Here is a 20,909-nt window from a genome sequence, read left to right as displayed (position 1 = left end):
CTTTTAGATTCCACACAGAAGTGATACCCAATAGTATTTGTCTTCCTCTGATTTATCTCACTTCCTAGCGGGTTTCCTGTTCGGTCCTCTATGATTTCACCCATTCAACAAATGTTTAAATTCGCATTGTGTGCCCGGCAGAATTTCTCAATTTTTGGCTCTGGCACTAACTATGGCATTTGATCTCCCTCCTTGAGTACTTCTCGACAGAATGGGTACCACGCCTCCCCGTCCCCAGCTGCCAGGGAAAGCTCTGCTTTTGTCTGTTGTCCCCGTGATCATCAGTTGTAGCAAATGGAAAAGCGGGTTCTCAGGGGTCTTTCTCATCTCACCTGATATGCTGGGGAATAACGCACAGTGGAAAGCATGATCAGGGTTTTAAATTATTTTCAGTTTATTTGACCATTTTTCTAATTATAAAAGAGAACTGTAGCCAAACATCCCTGTACCAAGCTGAGATGGACTCAGAAATTTAGATATGGATGTGTCCCATCTCCTTCTTCTATCATCTAACTCACCAATTTGTGGGGGGTTTTTTTGAGGGGAGGGAATGTGGGGTATATCCACTCATTGATATTCATCCTTATCTTTATTCAAGAATTAATTAATTTGAAAGCACAGTGGAGGGAGTTGGGATTCTGCAGACCAGGAACCAGCCTTGACTCTAAGGAGCAAGCTCTCACTTGGATTTCCTGCACCTCAGCTCCCTCCAGTTGTAAGACAGATGTTAGCACCTGCCCACAGCACTATAAGGAGAAACCAGATGACGATGGAAGGATTTACATAAGGTTTTATATAAGAGGAGCCATTGAAATATATCTCAGATGTAATCGCTACCTTTTCTGAGAAAAGTTGCATTCTTTAAAAAATAACCAAGCATTTGAACGCTAAGATGTTTGCCACTGGAATTCTTCAAAATTTCCTGTGTTCACTTAAACAGAATTAAAAAACAATTACATTAGGTTAAAAAAAATTCTTTTAATTAAAATTTTAAATTTATTGAAATAACAGTGCAACTAAGCCAAAGCTACGACGTCACAATGGCTGTGCCACCACTGGCAACAGAGTTTCAGCGCCGTATCATCACACGAGGGTACCATTGCATATGCAGCCTGTCATTGACCGAAATGTCATTACTCGGCACACGACTGTGTCTGAAGGTTATTCTTTCTCACCGAAGAACGTACCAAAACAGAGAACATACCTGCTCCGGAGCAAAAAATAAGTCCTCCAACTAAGTGTCTCAGGAAACCAAGTCTCATTCTAAGTCTAGCACAAATTCAATGTACCGAAAACACACAGTTCTCTTCACTTGAAGGGCACACAATGCCTGAGATGGTGTGTCACTCTGTAAACAGACACAATTACACCACGGACACGCGGGACCATCAGCTCCTAAGTGTGCTTCCCTTTCCCCTCCAATGTGCCTGAATGTACACTTGGTGTAAATGCTTTGGGGGGCAAGGCCAGCTTCTATGACAAGGTGCATGTGATACAGGGTGGCTTCTCTTTCCCAGTCACAGTGTTAAACGGGGTTCTAAACCCACAAGGGCACCTACCATACTCACTGCAATCATTACTATATGCATCTCCACAGTATCTTTTTACTTCCACTAATCCCTCGTTCCCTTCCTACGTGTACCTACTGTGTGCAGAGCTCAAAGGACTACCTACAGAGCTCTACAGAAGCTACAGTTTACTAAGCACTTACTGTGTGCCAGACCCCGTCTTACCTGCCTTATGTGCATCATCTCATTTACTCCACACCTATGTCCATGAGACGGGAACTAGTATCACTGTCCCCATTTTACAGATGAGAACATAGTGTGGGAAAGCTTAAGTGATTTGCCTCTGTTGTACAGCAAGTAGATGGCAAAGCTGCAATTTGAATCCATGTGTGTCTGACTCCAAAGCAAATGTTCTTAACGATTTCCCCTGAAATAACGGAGAACAAGTCAACATGCTATTCCTAAACTCTAGGAGTTTGGGGTTGGGGCAGCACAGAAAAGCAAGCATTGAGTGAAATTAAGCTATTCACCGGTCCAAATCTGCAGAGGACACCACAGTTCATGAGAGAGCCGGCTCAATTCTAGAAAACAACTAAAAGATGTTCACTGCCCTGAAGAGACACTCTCTCCCCTTCCTCCTTTTTTCCTCGTGGGGCTCGGGCATATGAAGTTACGACAAAGTGCTGGGAGAACACCTATACTGACCACACTAAGGCAAACAGCTTGCGTGTTCCTGACAAGCCAGGGGTGAGAGTGTGCCTTCTGCCAAAGGGACCTCTGCAACCACTGGAATGAGCCTTCAGAAAACGAGGTCTTCCAGAAGGAGAGCAGAGTTATCCTTTCTTCCCTGTCAGAAGTGAGTATTGCAACCACTTGGATTAAAATGCCCCATTTCTTAGTGTCATTTTGCCACAGGGTTACAGTCTCTATTCAACTGAGGTGCAGGCTTTTTTTCTAAGAGAAAACAAAAAAAGAACAAATGGTCGCCTAGATCTGAGGTAAAAATGAAAAAAGCAACTTGACTTGCTTTGAAATGCAAAAGACCTCTCCCTCCAGCTTGTCCCAGTACTCGAGGGACCAGGGACACAGGGACACGGCCAGCGCTGTGCTCGCTGCCCATCAAGGGCCCCTGACAAACAGCAGCTTGTTTTCCAAGAACCAAGGAAGACCCTGGCCCTCTGCAAGGTTCCACCAACCAGTCTGCCAAAAGCTGAAGCAATGCAAGCGCCACCCAGCTGCAGATGGGCTTGTGTGCTGGTGCCATTGTGGTTCTTTTTAAGGCACTCGGGACTGTATTTTCCCGAAGGTCACCAAGCACAGAAAAGGTGAAAAACAAACAGTTAGTCTGTATCGTATCCCAAAATGGGTCCAAGCCATTTCTCCACCTCGGTCAGAGACATGTTCTTCCTCAGGGCATAATCCTCAGCCTGCGAAAGAGTAAAAAAGCAGTGTATTAGACCAAAATGGTAAGAGTTTTTGAACCGAAGTTTCCACAAAACATTAAGTACCTTCCATGTCTTGTCTAAATAACAACCTGAGTTAAGTCGCTTATTTTTTGGGCAGGCAAAGAACATGTGGTGAACATCTGATGCTCAGAAGCTGGTGTGTGTGTGTGTGTGTGTGTGTTCTGCATAAAAACAGGAGGGCTAGAATTGGGGCGATAAAATCAAAGGAAAACCTTAACTGAGATAAATTTCTTCATCCCTTCCCTCTCGTTTTATTCTCATCCACATGTGAAATAAAACAGTTTGCACAGTTCCACTTAAAACAAGACAGGCATCTTGGAAAGCCAACGAAACACTTACCTGATCCTTGGAAATTTTCCCCACAGCAAAGTACTTGGCCTTTGAGTTGGAGAAGTAGAGGCCAGACACTGCCGATGCAGGTGCCATGGCTAAGGACTCCGTTAACCTAATGCCTCGAGAAAGCAAACGGGGAGAAGCTCATTGAGTCCCGCCCAGCTCAGGCCCTGGCCCTGGGAAAGCACCCAGTAACTCTTGTTGGACGAGAGAGTAAACATGAACTCATGCCTCTAGGTGACACGTGACACAGCATGAAAGATGTGACCAGACTAGTCCAGCGAAGTCCTGCCACAGGGATGAACAAATTCAAGACACGAATCCCCTTTCACTCAGGCCTGGAAGACTCTGGCCTCGGATGCCCAGTCCTCCAAGGTGGGTTACAGAGGCCCCAACTTGCCCCCAAGCCTGGGCCTTCCCAGACACGGAGCTCCAAGCCTGGAGCTGAGGCGCCAAGGGCTCCTGTGGGGCCACTGCCACCAGGGTGACCAGCAGTGAGGCTCCAGGAAGAGCGAGCCTGCAGCAGTGCTTAGGAAGAAAAGATAATGGTTTCATCAGGAGCTTGGAACTCAGAGGGCACATCGAGTCTGCCGAGTCTAAGCCACTCATTTCATGGCCAGGGAAACAGGGCAGCACAGAGGTGAGGTGTTTTGTCAAAGATCACCAGCTCATGGCAGAAACGGGACTGCCGTCCCCATCTTGTGACTCCTCATATCTGTGCTCTTCCTGCAAACCCGAAATCAGCACAGCCTCATTTCCTCACTTAAATCTCGACTCCGTAACTCCTCAGTGCTGATGGCATGCTTTTGACTAATACCACTGAACAGTGTTAATTGTGTTAATAACAGTGTAAAAGTAAGAGACAGGAGAGCTGATGGGAAGGGCGGGAGTGCTGTGAGACTAGCCCCCAGAGATACTGCCTCCAAGCAACAGAAGGAGCAAGAACCACGCAGGAGGTTACTAAAGGTTACAAAGGTCACCGAGGGAGATTAAACAGTAACACAGCTGTCATAGGAAAACGGGCAGGATGAGTAAGCTAAATTCCCCTCTGTTCCAGGTTAAGAGACAATAATTAACACTGATGAATCTAAAAATGGTGATGTAAGACTACTCAATAAAAAGGCGGTTAAATACTAAAATAAGCAGCTAGAGGTGAGAAAGGATGGGAACATGGATGATTTCATTAGGAGCCTTTCCACAGTCTTACCCTTGAACCACCTGCACCATGACAGAGAAGAGCACACCTACTGAATAAGGACCGAGGGACGCTTGCCTCCTCCCGGCACATACCTGTGCACTGCTCGATGTCCGCCAGTTTCCACATGGTGAGCTTCTCTGTGTGGTCAGGCTGGCTTGGGTAGCCGGGGGCCGGGCGGATGCCCCCATAGCGCAGCCTTCGCAGGTCGACGACGTCCAGCTGCTCGCAGCCGCAGTAAGCCCACAGCTCTCTGCGGACCCGCTCATGGAGCTCCTCTGCAAAGGCCTGGAGCCCAGAACATGGCTGGCTTAGCAGAGACCAGACCCTCGGCAGCAGTGCTGCTTCCACCCTCCATCAAAGCTATCGGGGCACCGCCTTCGCCTGGACCACAGCCAGGAGAATCTGGCAAGAGGGGACAGGCTGGATTCTCGACTCATCTGCAATTTCATTAGTTGCTCTGCTGTTCAATTCTGACCTCAACCTGGGTTCTGAAGTATCACATTCAATGATCCAAGGAGTCCAAGCCTTCTAACGTAAATGTTTCCCATGTGGCCAGGAAGAGAAACTGGGACCACCAGTTTCTCGTTCCTCCACTGTTAGCCTCAGGAAAGGGGGAGACAACTTCCCCACAGCTCAGGTCACCCCATTCCATGCAGAGAAAGATGAGGAATCTATGGAGGACGCCAACATTAAAACAAGGAGTTTGGAAACAGGTCTGCTGTTAATTTTTCAGGCTCCTCGGGAAAACGTCACATCACAATAAGCAAAGGAAGACAGGAGAATTAAGACAACGAAGTCGGGGTTCTAAATGTGACTTCTGAATATGGCACATATTCAGAAAATTCAAAAATTCATGGTTGAAACATGGAGAAAAATTCTTCATGGAGAAAAATTCTTTGCCCAAAATTCAAAAATTCAAATATTCATGGTTGAAACATGCGTGTGATGAGAAGGCTGGCCTCATCTGACCCTCAGGGCTGCCTCGCTTTCTGGCACCAGCACATGTCCCCACCCAGGCTCTGTCCCTGGGGCCCCGCTGCTCTAGCTCTGCCAGGTCCCCACCCCGGCTCTGTCCGTCGGGCCCCGCTGCTCTACCTCCGCCAGCCGGTCTCCCAGCGCCTTGGCCATGATGCTACTGTAGTCGTCGTGTTGCTCCTCGTAGGCCCGGCTCAGATCCTCCACCCCAAAGCAGGCGACGGCAAACAGGCCCAGGTGGTCCCGCAGGCCCGAGTGCAGTGGGGCGACGAAGTCCGAGAGGCAGAGGTATGGCTCCGTACCGGCAGAATCCTTCTTGGCCTGAAAACCAGGGGAACAGAGGCGCCGTGAGCATGGACACAGCCCCACACCCAGCAGACAAGAAGCTTGTCTCTCCAGCAGACGAGCTTCAAACAGGGATGTCTGTCTGTCCTGTGCAGTTACAGCCTCGGCCACAGAACAATGCATAGTAGTCAATAAAAATATACATATATTTTAAGTGTGTTTTTCCAGAACCCATCCGCTCCAAGTAGTTGTTTCAATTTAGTTGTGGAGGGCGCAGCTCACAGTGGCCCATGCGGGGATCGAACCGGCAACCCTGTTGTTAAGAGCACCATGTTCTAACCAACTGAGCTAACCGGCCGCCCAATAAATATTTGTTGAATAAATCAATGAGATGAGATTTTTAAAAATGTATGACGTGACAAGACATGACATACATAGTGAAGAAACCAGTTAATTCACTCATTCGACACACTGACCAAACATTTACTGAATGCCACAGTAAATGCTGGGAGCTAGAACCCTAGACATTCATAGAAAAAAATTCCTGCCAGTGTTTTCAATTCAAGATCAACACTAAATCCTGAAGGTGTGTTCAAAAGGGGCCCACCGAATGTCTACGCCTCTACTTTGCATCCACAGAAGCACTTCGACAAGCTGCCAGATCAGCAACACAGGCCTAGTGGCTGCCCGCCGGGGCGGGGGTCAGGGGACAGCTACGGAGAGCCCTGGGCTGGCCTGAAGCCAAACAAGGTCAGCAGGACCTGCTTCCTCCTTTGGTCCAAATCCACATGTGGATTCTCTCTGCCAGGCCAGGTGTCTCTCCTCCCCCATTTTCCATTTTCAGCTGATGATTGACTCTTCCCTACCAATAAGACTAAGCTGACCAATAAGACCTTATACATATTTCACCATCAAATACTTGCTGATAATGTAAATAGCTAATAACTAATATTTCCTGAGCATTTACTATAAGTCAGGCACTATTCTTGGTGCTTTATATGAATGAGCCAATTGAATCCTCTCAGTAACCTTGTGAAGGAAGTGATACCATCAACCCCACTTCACAGACAAGAAATCTGAGGCAGAGAGAGCCTCTCCTGATCAACCAGCTCAAGGTCAGAGAGTGGCAGGACCGGGGATTGATACCACAACCAACGCTCTGGATGGCTATCCAGCACTGCTTAGCACTAATCAGTTAATCAGTGAGTGGCCAACCAGGAGCTCAGGAGCTATTTGCCTGCCGGCTCTGGAAACAAGTACAGCCTAATCAACACTGGGCAGAAAATGGTGCAGGCAAGAAGGCGTGTGACAGTGGCACAAGGAAATGTCATGGAGCCCAGGGCCAGCTGCTTTCCAGCTGTAGTTTGCCCATCAACTGCTCTGTGCTAACAAAGCCAGAGGGAGATACAAAGCTTCCAGACACCACAAGGAGAGACAGGTGACAGAGCCCCACCGCACTTCAGAAGGGGCAGCAATCACAGCCACTCAGAACAGAGACTCCCAGAGTAGAAGCTGCTCTGCTCTGCTCTGCTCAGCCAGAATTCTCCTGAGTGACTGGAAGAAAGCAGTTCCTCAGAAATAACTACCTGAGTAGTAACAGGTGCACTAAGAAGTCACTGTATTAAATGTCCTAACACAGTCCTTCGCAGACTGCCTGGAGATGAAAAGCGATCAGAGGACACAGAACTTGAAGGATGAAAAACTGGGCCAGGAGAGGTTTCTGACCTTAGCTACACCTGTAGGAGAGAAGTCACCAGTTCCCTAGAGAGGAGGGGCTAGAACTTAGCATGAGACCTCTGCCTTGTATACGCGGCGTCTGAGCATGAGTGTAGACTGCAATGGTGTGGCTGCCCTTGTTTGCTGTTTAATGTCCCAAATGTAAGAATCTCCACATGTTGTCATGGTCAGAATATCAGTCACTAGGAATTATATTGTGGTTATAATTAAAAGCAACACTATTACTTTTGAATGACTGAAATGGCTGTAAAACACTGTGAGAATAATTTACTGCAACCCTTTGTTAATAACTCTGGTGAATTCTGGTTCCATTTCTTGTTTAGGACAACGAGTTTTTTACAGCAGCTAGAGAGACATGCATATTGTGTTGCCCTGAAAATAAGACCAAGTCTTATATTAATTTTTGCTCCAAAAGACGCTTATGTTCAGGGGATGTCCTCCTGAAAATTCATGCTAGGGCTTATTTTCTGGTTAGGTCTTATTTTTGGTAAACAGTATTATATTTGCACTCTGAAAGGTGGGGGCATATGAGAGGTGGGGGCCTGTGCTCACGACACCAACGGAAGCAGGTGCTGTGACAGAACAGCCATCGGGATGCAGACAGGTTGGACTCTCCCCTCCAAGCTGTGAACTCTGCACAATCTCATGTCAACCTTCCCTCTCTCCTCTGTCAAATGGACACATAAACTGCCTGACAACTGTGTGGAGATTAAACAAGACTGTCCATCGAGAGCCCTGTAAGCACCTCGCACCTGGTTCACATTCAGCAAAGGTTTGTTCCCACCTGTGTCCCCTGGAGAAAGGGAGCCACCAGCCTATTTAATAATATGCATGTATACAATTTTGAACACGGAAACGTGCACCTATGTGACCACCAAGGCAGCAGCCATGCTTCTCATCCACCGTCTACCACACAGGAACACACACTCCTGTTTCTCTAAATCGAGGCTGGCAACTTCTCCCCACCATCCTCACAAAGGCCTTGGGCTCAGGCCTCTGACTAGTCATTTGGGGGTGAGGTGGGGCAGAGCTGTCATTTATACAAAGCTCAGACTTGTTTAATTCTTATTTCCATTTTTTTTGGTGCTCAAACCAGAAAGTAGCAGCAGCCTACCTGCTGTACACCTGGCTCTCCGTACCTGTTGCCGCAGCCCGTGAAAGGTGGCTATGGGCTGCGCGGCCGCGGGCTCGGCGCCCTCTGCATACAGGTGAATGTCGTCCTGGACACTCTGCGCTGGCCAGAACCCAACCACACCCCTGGCCTGCAGCTTCTTGTCTCTAATCAGTTCTTTCAGCATATTCTGGGCATCATCGTAGACTTTTCTGGCCTCTTCACCTATTAGGAAAATGCAGTTAAGAATTCACTTAAAGATGCCAATAACCAGCACAGGATGCTTCTCTTAAAGCCACAACCCTCCTCAGTCATTTTCTCTTCACCCCTCTCCCCTTTCTTCCCCTCCAAATACTTTCAGTGTTTGTCATCGCATGACGTAGGGTGGGGCAGCGAAGGGGTCAGTGTGGTTCCCACAGTCTGTTTCCCCAGTTCGAGCCACTTCAATTTCCCCATTTAACGAAAGGCCGAGAGCCGAGCCCGTGGCTCCCCAAGGAGTTGTCACACAGAGTGAAACAAAGCAGCCAAATCCTTCTGTCACCGATGCTCCTCATGTACACACAACTCCACTGACCCCACAGGGACCACTGGGGACGTGGAGCAGGTTGAGGAGCCACGTGGCTCAGCCCCTGTGCAGTGGCCTCAGCTCAGGGGCTCGCGCAGCATCTCCCATGCACAGCAGGCCAGGCTCCCAGGACACCTGCCTCTCACTTTCTGACTCTGTATGTGACGCTGAGCTGCCGCTCCCATGCTGAGGGGCCAGCAGGGTCTTCAGACCTTTGTCGACAGCATGGCCGTCCAGTTTTCCTTCAGCCATTCTACTGCTCATCTGTGATCATTCAGGAATGGTTGGAATGAGAATCTCCTTTCTGCCTGCTGTGGCGCGAGCTGCCCTGAGAGCTACTGGGTCGCTGTCCTCACAAACACGCCAGGGACCTTCAGGGGAGCAGGCAGGGGGCGGTTTCTAAGGTTCTTTGCAGCCCTAATCCCACACTCCACCCCCTCCTTCCTGTTCTCATCTGTGACTTAATCCTCTGAATGGCTTAGCATTTGATCCCATGTCTCTAGGGGGAGGTTTGAGGGGTAGGGTTGGAAGTGAGAAGTGGGACTCCCAGTTTATGGACTCACCCACTTCTCTAGCTCATGTCCCAGATGCCCTCCCCCACCAATGCTCCAGGCACAAAGGACTCCTTCAACTCCCCAAACTGGCACATGTGTCTGTGCCTCTCACTCTCTCACCTCTGCCTGGAATGTCCTTTGCTTCAACGCCACCTCCCATCCCCAGTCCCAGCCTCAGTAACTCCCGCTTGATCTTCAAACAGCAGTTCAAACACCACCTCCTCCAGGGAGGCTTCCACAGAAGCGGCTGCAGCCAGGTACCAGGGGGCAGGGATTACCCTGTGTTCTGTTCCTCCCGTGCCCAGCACAGAGCCCAGCATGTTAATGATGTCGATAATCACTTATTAAAGAACAAACGGTCAAATGCATTGGATAAAGACAGACCCTTAAGGAGCCGAGCAGGCACACCATATCCTGTTACGTGATAACCGTACACTGTCTCCTGCATAATGAAACCCTCAGCTCCCCACCTATTCTCGTCTGCAAAGTCCCAGCGCTGTGTGGCCAACATCAGAGAGGGAAGAAGGACTTAGGAACTAACCGACAGTCTTGTCATTAAATATCTTGGGAAAGCCTCGATTCGGGTACTTGCCCCGGAGCTGCCACACGTCAAAGAAAGGCTTCCAGTCAATGTAGTTCACCAGCTTCTGCAGGTTGTAGTCATCAAAGACCCGGGTCCCAAGAAACGTGGGCTTCACTGCAGGGAAGGAGCCCTCTGTCAGCACTGCCTGCCGGTCACAGGCCCCCCTGGCCGGCTGGCTCCCGCTGTCTGTCGGCTCCCACACTCTGCCTCCCTCCTGTCACCCGTAGGAGTTGTTTTACAAAGAGGGGAACTTGAAATGATTGCGGAGAAGGAGTCATTCTGCAGTGAATCTTAAATAAAACTATTCTCCCCTGCAGCCGACCGACTCCATCACCCCTGGAAACTTCCCGCAACCCTTCCACCTCCAACCCACCCAAGAAAATAGACTTGGGTTAATCTTCACATGTACAAAGGAGGACAATGCTAAAATAAAGACCACTGTAGAAAGACACATACATAAAGTTTAGACATGAAACAATCATCTAATTACCTACTGCTACATACGCATGTAGTCAAAGTATAAGGAAATGCATGGCCACGAGGCTTCAAGTTCAGGATCACACAGGCGGGGTGAGGGGGAGACACACAGGGACCTCCACTACATACGCACCGTTTGTTTTTTAAAGTGGGCAGTAGGCTATTTCTTAAGCGGCTAGTGGGTATCTGTGAACGTTCAATGTACTGCTCTTTATGCCTCCTCGTGAGTCTAAAATACATCCTCAGGGAAATCACGGTGCTGACTTCAGAGATAGATGGAGGCCTGGGCCTTCCCAACCATCAGGAGCAGCCAGAGCGCCCCCTACCCTCAAGCCTGTTATGGGGTCGGGCCAGAGTCCCAGGTGACCACTCCAAGGCCACTTCCTAGCCCTCCTGTCCTGTTCCCTGATCTGTAAACAGTGATCAGACAGCATACGCTACCCTCCAGCCTCAGGTGCTCTGGAGGAACAGAAGTCTCAAGAGTATTCTTCTCTCTTTAGATAGTAAAAGTGAGAAGTGAAAATACGGGAAAAGTCTGAGCAGCTTAATTTTGGCTGGAAACCTCTCCCTTTTCATGCTTATAGTAACTCTTTCCCATGTATTCCTGCTCATCTTTTTACTATGCAGGATGAGCCCTTCTTTGTCAACATTCTAGCGTGCTGATTTGTTTGTTAACGAAAAGGAAACTACAGAGAGCCTCCTGATAAAGTCTCCTCTTGCCTGGAAAGGCAGGAGAAAGGTCTGGCTGCAGAGTCACTGCAGGATGTTGTTCTTGACTAAGCTTGTCTCCCAGGGCTTAAGATTTTGTTTGAGGTTTTGGCACCGAGGACCTTGAGAGAAGAACCCTCTGTCTCCCTTTACTGACTTCCTGTAGCTACTGTAAGGCTGGGTTGTCCTTCAAATGAAAGTAGGAGTTGTGTCAGGGAGCTGCTCCGGGTCAATCTCAGGACAGTGTTTGGTTCTCCTGAAACGGTACCTGTTTGCTTTTATTTTTGGTATCAGACAACTAAGAGTCTCTAGCTGCCAGTCCGAGTGTCTGAGGGCCGTACCTCAGAGTCCCAACGCCCACTGGACAGCAGGTCCTGAGCTTTGCAGAGACTCTGCACTGGGGGTAAAACGGCCACTGGAAAAGGGTCCACCGCTGCCTGGAGCCGTGACCTTCAGAGGACTACTTCCACTAAGATGTGTTGTATATATGTGACTTCCCCTTGTGATATTTTTGCAATTTCATAGTGAAAGGTAAAGAGAAAATAATAGTTTAGACCATTGGGTGATTTATAGCTTTCAAAGGTTTACACATCTATCTTATTTTGTCCTCACAACATTTCCATAAAGCTACTCCTTTTTTACACATCAGAAACCAGCAGTAAGATGCTCAAGGTCACTAGATGACACAGAGCCAAGGTGGGATTAAAAGCAGGCCTCCAACTCCATCTTCATTCTTCCCTGTAAACCACACTCAACTCAGCACTTCTGATTTACTCCTCTCAGCCTGCTGAGCATGTGTAAAACAGACTCCGTGAGCACTGAAAGCTGATATGAGCTGTTACCTTGGAAATGTGGAATTAATTAACATAACCCCTGCTCACCTGTCTCGTTTCTACATTTGTATCTCATGCCTCTCTGAGCCTGTCAAAACACCTCACACATTTTATTCCCTCGTGAACACCTACTGAAAGCAAGGAAGGTGGCTAGAAATGTGAAAGGGAGGAAACCAAATATAAGAAATTAAAAGAGAGAAGCATCCAGAGAGAGAATGAGAGAGCGTGAGCACGAAACAGGAGATCCTGCTTTGCTGAGCTGTTTTAAAGGTCTGTTCAATGCGGAGGCATTTTCAATTTCAGACATTCCACATCGACACTTGGGCCAGCCTGGGACCCTGGCCAACGCAGTGACAGAGCCACCCAGGCAGTTCTCCAGAACTGGCTTCAAACTGAAGGGGGCCCACTCAAGCACAGCACAGAGGAAAGAGTGTGGGTTTAGAAGACAGATCAAGGACAGAATCCTACAAACTTTCCAAGTCATTACCCCAAGCTCACTATCTTCAAAGGAAAGTGGGGATAATAGCACTTCCGTTAAGATTGACCAGGGAGCTGCACCTGCTTAATCTCAGGACAGTGTTTGGTTCTCCTGAGACGGTACCTGTTTGCTTTTATTTTTGTTATTAGACACAATTAAGAGTCTCTAGCTGCCAGTGTGAGTCTGTAGCCAAAGTAAATGCAAACGTCCCTTCAGCCCACCGTTACCACTCGAAGCCTTTCTCCACCCGACAAACAGACCTGGGTGAGGCTCGGACAGCCAGTCAATATGGAAACCGTTTTTTCTAGCTTCACTTAAGGTTAAGTATCTTCTCTCCTATGAAAAAAAAGATGTTATTTATTTTGAGACTCTTAGGTTTTCAGCTGCTACTATGGAAGTACACTCAAGAATGCTAGTACGTGAGTTTTTCAAAAAAACAAACTCTTTCATTAATGAAAATTCACATCCTAAAAAGCTCTTTCTTTTCCACCCAATATGGCTTTGCCTCAGCACCACAACAGTAGAGAGTAAAGATTCAATAAATATCCAGCAATTATTGATACACAAATACGAAGCTGACCTGCAGCCTGAACCGTGAAGTCTACGGCCTGTACTTTTAGAACACCCGAGGCCAGGGTCAACCAGCCTGCTGTCTGCCGCCTGGAGGACCCAAAGGCAGAACTAAGAAACTCTCACCTGTGGGCAAACCCAAGGAGAGGGGAAGCAACCAGTGTCTCAGAAACATGTTTTCTTCATGCTACGTCTTATCTCATTCTACCTGCCTAGCCACACCCAACATGCATCTCCCACACAAAGCCTAGAGTTAAGAAGACCAGCAAGAAATACCCCCAATGGCTTCTACAGTGTCATTATGCCTACTCTTCACGGGGGCCTGGAGCTCATCTACACAGGGCCCGAGACCACACCAGCCTGCAGTCGGTATTGGGCAGTCAGGGACAGAGGCTCATGTTGTCCTAACGTCTTCGTTTGCTTCCATATTTCCTCAAGAACAGGGATCTGTGGAGTCATCTTAGCACAGTTTCAGTTCCTGTTTCCCTGCCGGGTATGAGCTCACGTTTTATTCATTCCCATAACTTGGGTATCTAGCAGAGCGTCTAACACTTACCACGTACTACCCAATACATGTTTGCAGGAATAAATAAGATTAATTTTAATATAACCAAAAATTATCGGGAACTTAGACACTGAAGAACTCTGATTTGAACTAGAAAATAAGACTTCTCTAAAATGATTCTAAACCTCAGAACGTTGAAGTTACATTAAAAACCATAGGCTTGTTTTAGTACCCAAACAAGCTGCAACCGGTTTTTGTCACTTACCTTGAGAGACTCATAGTGGTCCTGTCTAATGTCTTCATACTCTTCCGCGATCTCCTCAAAGTACTCCTCCTTTAGATTCTCATCTAATAGCTGGGAACACTGAAAATACAAGATCAAAGTCCAATAACCACAGAGCAAAAGAGAAGATAAAATGTGCAACCCTGGTCAGTTCTGGTGACATGTCCTTCAGGAAGCTTCCCTGTGTTAATGTCATTTCCTCTTCTGCCTGGCTGTGCCATACAGGGTAACTCAGTGGGCCTGGGGTGTTCGGATCTTGCACATTGCAAAGGAAGGACTGGCCCTTGGAACATCCTGCCTGATAAGAGTGTCCCTGTCTACCTGCGGCCTTGGACCGCCCCAGATGGTTTATGCTAACGACGTGAGGTGTGAGGGACCTGCCTCATGCTGTATCTGCTGATCTCTGAAGGGGTTAAGAACTGAGCAACCGAGGTCAGTCACGTGGGTGCCCACATGACTGATCCCACCCAATACCACGGCTCAGATGAGCCTGCCTGGTTGGCAATGCCCACACACGCTGTCACACAGCACAATGGCAGAGTTACACACTGACCATATGACTCCCCAGAGAGAGTGACACACCTAGAAACTCCTGAAGTGTCACTAGCAATGACCCAAATGACTCATCATTGGACTTACGTTTGAGTAACTACAAATTGTGGCCATTTCCTTGTAGCACATGAGAAGACTAACACCTGCCAGCCACTCGGCTGGTAAAGAACACAGATGCCCACGCCATCCTCAGCCGGGCTCTCGCCGCTTTAGCTCTTTAAGACACTGCCCTCAAAATGGAACCAGAGGGCTGATTCCTTCCCAGCTAATGTCCTTCCCTAACGTAGGGCCGTCACCACTGTACTTGACAGGCCCAACAGCCTGGCCTCCACGTGGGAAATGTTCAGCCATCAGCATTGGAAAAGGCTACACACCTTGAGGCCCATTGGAGACTCAACTATGGAATTGATATAAGCAAATACAAAGCAAAATCCAAATATAAGATACAAAAACTTATTTTAAAATTGAGTTGCAGAAATGTAGCTTTTTTGCAAGTATCAGTGGCAAATAAAAAACTGCAATTTTATAATTCCAGCCGGTCTTAACTTTATCCTTTTTAATCTAGGAGAATCAGTAAATATTTAATAGGACGAAGTTTAATGTAGCATAAAATAAGACCACCTGTAGTAGATCTCGGACCTGCTGATGGACGTATGGCCTCAAGAGTTACTAACCGCTTCGTTCCCGTTTCCTAATCTGTGAAACGGGAGTAATAAAGGTAGCTACCTCATCAGGATTAAATCAAGAACTCATATAAAGCACTTAGCACAGGGCCTGGCACACCATAAGTTTTTAATAATCTTAGCAATTATTGTATAACTTTCACGCAAATAAATACACAGATCTGAAAGAATTCCTTTGGAAAATGGCGCAGGAAATGTGATGCCCCTAGTTCAGGCTGTGGTCTCACAAAGCACCAGTCCCCTCACTAACTTTTCTCATCTGCATAACGTGACACTTGGACTAGACTAGTGGTTTCTGAATTGCGCTTTTTCAATGAGAACTTGGAGCAAGAGAAAAGAGAAAAGCAGGAAAAACACACTGAGGTGAGTTGTGGATTGCGTTCACCAAGAAAAAGAATCTATTATTCTGGGTTATGAATACCAAGTGAATGCTTTTCTGTCTCTGAGTCAAGTCAGCTGGCCTATTCCAAGTTAAACGTTTTTCCATCTACAAACAGGTCATTTAAAAAATTCTACATTCCTTTAGCTCTGGCATGGAGTTAAGAAAGTGTATGTTCATGTTTGTAAGTATTTCTAAATGGCTGAGATCTCTCTCTCTGGGTTGGTGACAAGGTCACAGGTGTGTTGGTCCAGTGGCTCCTGTCAGACCAGCACTCTCGCTGCTCGTTCAGGAAGTAAGTGGGCTTTGAAAGCCCCTGGCACCCACCGCCCCCCTTCCAGAAACACACACAACGGCAGTGACACCGTCACAAGCCATGGGCTGTTCTTTCACATTTTTGAGTAGAACTGGACAAAAATGAGGAGATGTTTGGTAATCCCCTTGACTCAATGATCTCTGTTCTCTCTGTACAACATACTGAAATAAGGTGAGGCCCCACACTTACCACCACCACACTCTTGGATGCGTCCAGGACGTGGACAACAGGCGCACTGTACCTTGGAGCTATTTTAACTGCTGTGTGGGTTCTGAAAAGAGGTCAGAAGAAAACACATCCATCAGTGCTGACAGCTCCTACACAACTCGTTCAGAACCATTAGAGATAATGTGTTTCTACTGTGCTTTCCAGAGAAAGATTTCAGGGTACTTCCACATACTGAACTTCAGATTTCCATGGTAAAGCAAGAATAACTTTCTCCCCATCCCAAGATGGGGAAAAGACATGGATTTGCTGGCCCAGGCTACAAAGAGTACGAGACACTTTGTCCTCAGCCCTCTGCCACAAGGGGAGGAGCCTGCGACCCTGCGCTCATTAGCAGCCTGTCTGAACGAAGGCAGCCAAACAGCCCAGCAACTGCATTTTGCCGGCATAAAGGTGAAGTTGTTTCTTCCTCCCAACGAGCTGGGATACCAGCCAGGGCCCCTGGGGGACCAGACAATAGGAAGGGGACACGGACATCAGTCTCTGCTGCCATGCCCTGTCCCTGGGACACACCACCATTCCCCAGCTCAACCCCACCTTGAACTTGTAGCAAGGAACCTCAGCCCTAAGTGAAGGCAACACAAAACACAGAAAGGAACAAGCAACAAAAACATTCTAGACTAACATTGGCGCAGCCCCAAATCCCTATTGCCAAACATGAAACTGTCAGTACTGAGGAGGAAAGACCCTTTAATTCTTAAAATTACCCAATTAACTGAAGTGCAAAGCAATTGCCCTGATGACTGAATGTTTATAGCAACAGCAGAGGCTCCATAGCTGCTATTTCATTACAGAACATAACACATAAAGTGAAAACTGAAACTGCGTTGCCCTGCTTCCGCGCAGGTAAACCAGGGCTCTAGAGACGGGAGGGACGTGTGGACAGTTCCACGTAAGGGGGCAGCCACAGCAGCCCTGCGGTGTACAGTGCTTTCTGCCTTCTCTCCTCCTTCCTTCTCCCCTAAAGCAGTAAGCTGCACTCTGCCCCAAGTCAGACACTTTCATATTCCTTCCCGAACTAAAATGTATTTTCATTTGGAAAGATGTCCAGAATATGCTATTATGTGAGGGAAAAAAAAGTAGCAGAACAGTATGTTTAATACAATTCTGTATATTTTTTTAAAATTTTATTGGGGAATATTGGGGAACAGTGTGTTTCTCCAGGGCCCATCAGCTCCAAGTCATTGTCCTTCAATCTAGTTGTGGACGGCGCAGCTCAGCTCCAAGTCTAGTCGCTGTTCTCAATCTTTAGTTGCAGGGGGTGCAGCCAACCATCCCATGTGGGAATTGAATGAACCGGCGACCTTGCTGAGAGCTCGTGCTCTAACGAACGGAGCCACCCTGCCGCCCCACAATTCTATATTTTAAAAAAACAAATACTACCACCCACAACTTGCCCCAAACAATTTTATGTATAAGTTTCTGTATATTAGAAAAAACACAGAGCTACACATCAAAGTGTCAGCATTGGGTATGTGGAGGTGAGAGGTGGGACTGAAGGCGGGAAGGGAGAGACGAAATCCGACTTCATAGTCCTCTGACTCATTTGACATGTTCTAGTAAGTGTGGATACTGAGGTAATTGTTACACACCAAGAGAATATTAAAGGTGCAATACACGCGTGTGTTTCATAGGCTTCTCAAGGGAGGGCTCTCCACACTCCTTCCTACGGAGACAGACAAGACACTTTCTGACGCCTTTCTGAGCGGACCTCTGTACATGAACAGGAAGTAGCTAAAGCCATAATCCACAAGAACGGCGCTAGGAGATGCAGGCTCAGGCCTAAGCCACACAGCGCCGGTGACATCTGGACAGGGCGGCTGGGGTGCAGAGCAGCAGGCAGCCCGCGGCCTGGGAGCGCCTGAGCACACTCACTGCCCCCTCAGGGCCTGTTCTGTGCCCACTGGGTGCTCAGGGACCAAGGCCGGAAGCTATCCTGTGTGTTCTGAGGGGGAAGATTTGCAAACAGTGGGAAAAGAAGACGCTGCTTCCAGGTTCAAAACAGAACACAAGTCAGACTCTGCTTGCTCCTCTCCTTCAGATCGTCAGCTCTTTGAACACACAAATATATTTCAATGTATCTTCTGCATGAAGTGCTTCCAGGAAGCACTATTTTAAGCCTGATGTACTTAGATGGCATTTTCTCTTAAAGAAAACCAGTATATTTTAAAATTTAAAATAAACATAAATCATATTTATTAAGCATCCAAGGTTCCTGGCCATTTTCTTTGACGAATTTCTGGACAAGGGACTGAGAAGAAACTGATGGGTTCCACTATTTAAATAAATAAATAAATAAAAAGTAACGTACTGCTTTCCAATGCAAAAATTGGCAAAGCTAGATGAGCACAGGCACGAAATTTGAGCTTGCTCAGCCACTGAGAGTGTTTCTGGTTTCCTTATAAAATAATAAAACATTGATTCCACTTTCTTCTAAGCTCCCCATTTCTGCAGTCTTGTCCAGCTGGAAGTCTGAAAAAATGCAGAACATCGGACTCCTCCCCTTCCTATATACCTCTAGCGCAGGGCTAGAGCTGAGGCTGAACTGCAAATGAATCTCTGTTAAGTCAAGCATCAACACTAAGGGTTTAGGTAGTCATTGCCTACACTTGCCAAATGGGCATGAAAATGTTAACCACAGAAGAGCATCTTAAAAACTCTGAAAAACAACAAGTACTCCAAACTTGTTATTTCAGATGATATCCTATCCCAGAATTAATTTAAAGAGTTCTGCATAAATGCGGCATGACCAAAACTGAAAATTTGATGAGAAAAATTTGATAAGAGAAAGGGAAAACAAAGATGGGGAAATTAAGAAGCAATCAGGAGTAAAATCATCATATAAAATGTATTCCATGAAATCCTATACACAGACCTAAACTCTAAGCTTCTTTTCTTATTTTCAAAGAGGAAAATAACATCAGTTATGTGAATTAGCACCTAACTTCCTAACAATTAAAAAGAAAACTACCTCTAGCTTTGAACAATGTGACTTCCTCTTGAATTCTTCATTATTCACAAAAAATAACTGAAAAAGACATTTTACAGCTATTGGCTTTAAACCAGTTCAAAACTGAAAGCTAACGAACTGCCAGACTTGTGCCCTTGAGAAGTTCTGTAGCTGACAGGACCAGATTCCCATGAAAGTCAATTCTGGTTTGTGATACCAAAACATCTGTATGACACACTGGAGAACAGTCCATTTTCTCGTAGTTACAGGTTATAAAGGGACACTCCAGCTATATGTCCACCCCTCAGTGACCCCAAGTCTACACAACCCTGTGGACCTCTCCAAGGACGCATCTGTTAGTCAGCCTTCAGCCTCATGTCAACAGTCTTGGGAAGACAGTTCCAATTCTCTCATGGGGCTGCAGGCCACTGAGGCTGGGAAAAGCCATGATGTTACCGCCCCTCAGAGGTCTGCTCTCATGACACCCCAGAAGTCCTCAGCTGCCATTTGCTTAAACACAGTCAGTGAAGGAAAGGTCTGGAGCACTGCTGAGCGGTCAGCAGGCCTGCAGAAGGTAATAAGAAGGCTCTCAGAGGGCTTCTGAGGCATTCAAACTCCTGAATACTTTCTAGCAGAGCTGACTCCCCTAGGAGTAGATGGCTTTCTTACACAGATGCAAAAAGCACCAACCATAATGGAGATGGATAAATCAGACGTCACAAAAATTAAGAACTTCTGTGATTCAAAAACCCCACTCCAAAGTGCAAGCTATGGTGGAAATCTATCTGCAAAATATATTTCTGTTAAAGAGCTTGTTGTATCCAATATAAATAAAGAATGCACACAAATCAGTAAGAAAAAAGGCAGAATACCCAATTAAAACGAAAGACTTAAAAACCAAATGGTCACTAGACATATGAAAAGGTATTCGACACCATCGGTCAGCAGACAAATACAAATGAAAACCGTATCAAAATATTATTACATACACACAATAGATAAAATGGAAAATGATGTGGAATGAACTGGAACTCTCATAACTGCTGGTGGGAGGGAAAATGACCTGGCAATATCGAAATGCAGAAAATCATATGCGTATTTTATGATCCAGCACGTTAGCTTCAGGACAGAAATACACACATAACAGCATCGGTATAACAGCCCCAAACTGGAAAAACCCAAATGTCTACCAACAGCAGCATGGACAATAAATAAGCCATAGCACATTACACAATGGAATACTGTACCACAATGGGAAGCGAAAAAACAACTATTGTAACAACGTGTTTGGACCTCAGACATAACGTTGAGCAAAATAAGCGGACACAGAAGAAAGTCTGCAACAGGATTCCATTGGTAGAAAGCTGAAATGTAGGTAACACTGGCCTATGGTGACAGAAGACAGAACAGTGGTTATTGCTTGTCGTTGGAAAGGAGCCCAGTGAAGTTCCAAGTGCTGTTAATACTGTATCTTGATCTGCGGGTGGTTCCAGGGGTCATTCTGGTAAAACTTCATCAAGTAGTGCGTCTACGATTGGTGAGCTTTTCTGAGTGACTGTTATACCTCAGTGACGGAGCTCGTTAAGAGGGCTGGGTGAATCACGACTCCAGGTCTGAGACACCCTCTGTCACTGT

At 46.8% G+C, this 20,909-nt stretch overlaps 1 protein-coding gene across 4 annotated transcripts in view; it reads right to left on the bottom strand.

Moving 5' to 3' along the window:
- Positions 1-958: 958 nt before the first annotated feature.
- MTR (5-methyltetrahydrofolate-homocysteine methyltransferase) overlaps positions 959-20,909 on the bottom strand; it is an 83,816-nt gene continuing 63,865 nt past the window's right edge. Inside the window, exons 25-33 of one of the 4 annotated variants that reach the window (XM_074316754.1) lie at positions 16,289-16,370; positions 14,152-14,250; positions 13,072-13,147; positions 10,274-10,429; positions 8,642-8,838; positions 5,601-5,801; positions 4,598-4,790; positions 3,314-3,426; positions 959-2,935 (exon numbers count right to left, since the gene is read on the bottom strand). In XM_074316754.1, coding sequence (XP_074172855.1) covers positions 2,849-2,935; positions 3,314-3,426; positions 4,598-4,790; positions 5,601-5,801; positions 8,642-8,838; positions 10,274-10,429; positions 13,072-13,147; positions 14,152-14,250; positions 16,289-16,370 — 1,204 coding nt within the window. In that variant the 3' untranslated portion in view covers positions 959-2,848. The remainder of the gene's footprint in view (positions 2,936-3,313; positions 3,427-4,597; positions 4,791-5,600; positions 5,802-8,641; positions 8,839-10,273; positions 10,430-13,071; positions 13,148-14,151; positions 14,251-16,288; positions 16,371-20,909) is intronic. The other 3 variants (XM_074316752.1, XR_012490813.1, XM_074316753.1) reach the window with 3 other exon arrangements.

The sequence above is a fragment of the Rhinolophus sinicus genome, linkage group LG12 (assembly GCF_036562045.2).
Source record: "Rhinolophus sinicus isolate RSC01 linkage group LG12, ASM3656204v1, whole genome shotgun sequence".
Classification (NCBI taxonomy): Eukaryota; Metazoa; Chordata; class Mammalia; order Chiroptera; family Rhinolophidae; genus Rhinolophus; species Rhinolophus sinicus.
This window is presented reverse-complemented; position numbering and strand designations above follow the sequence as displayed.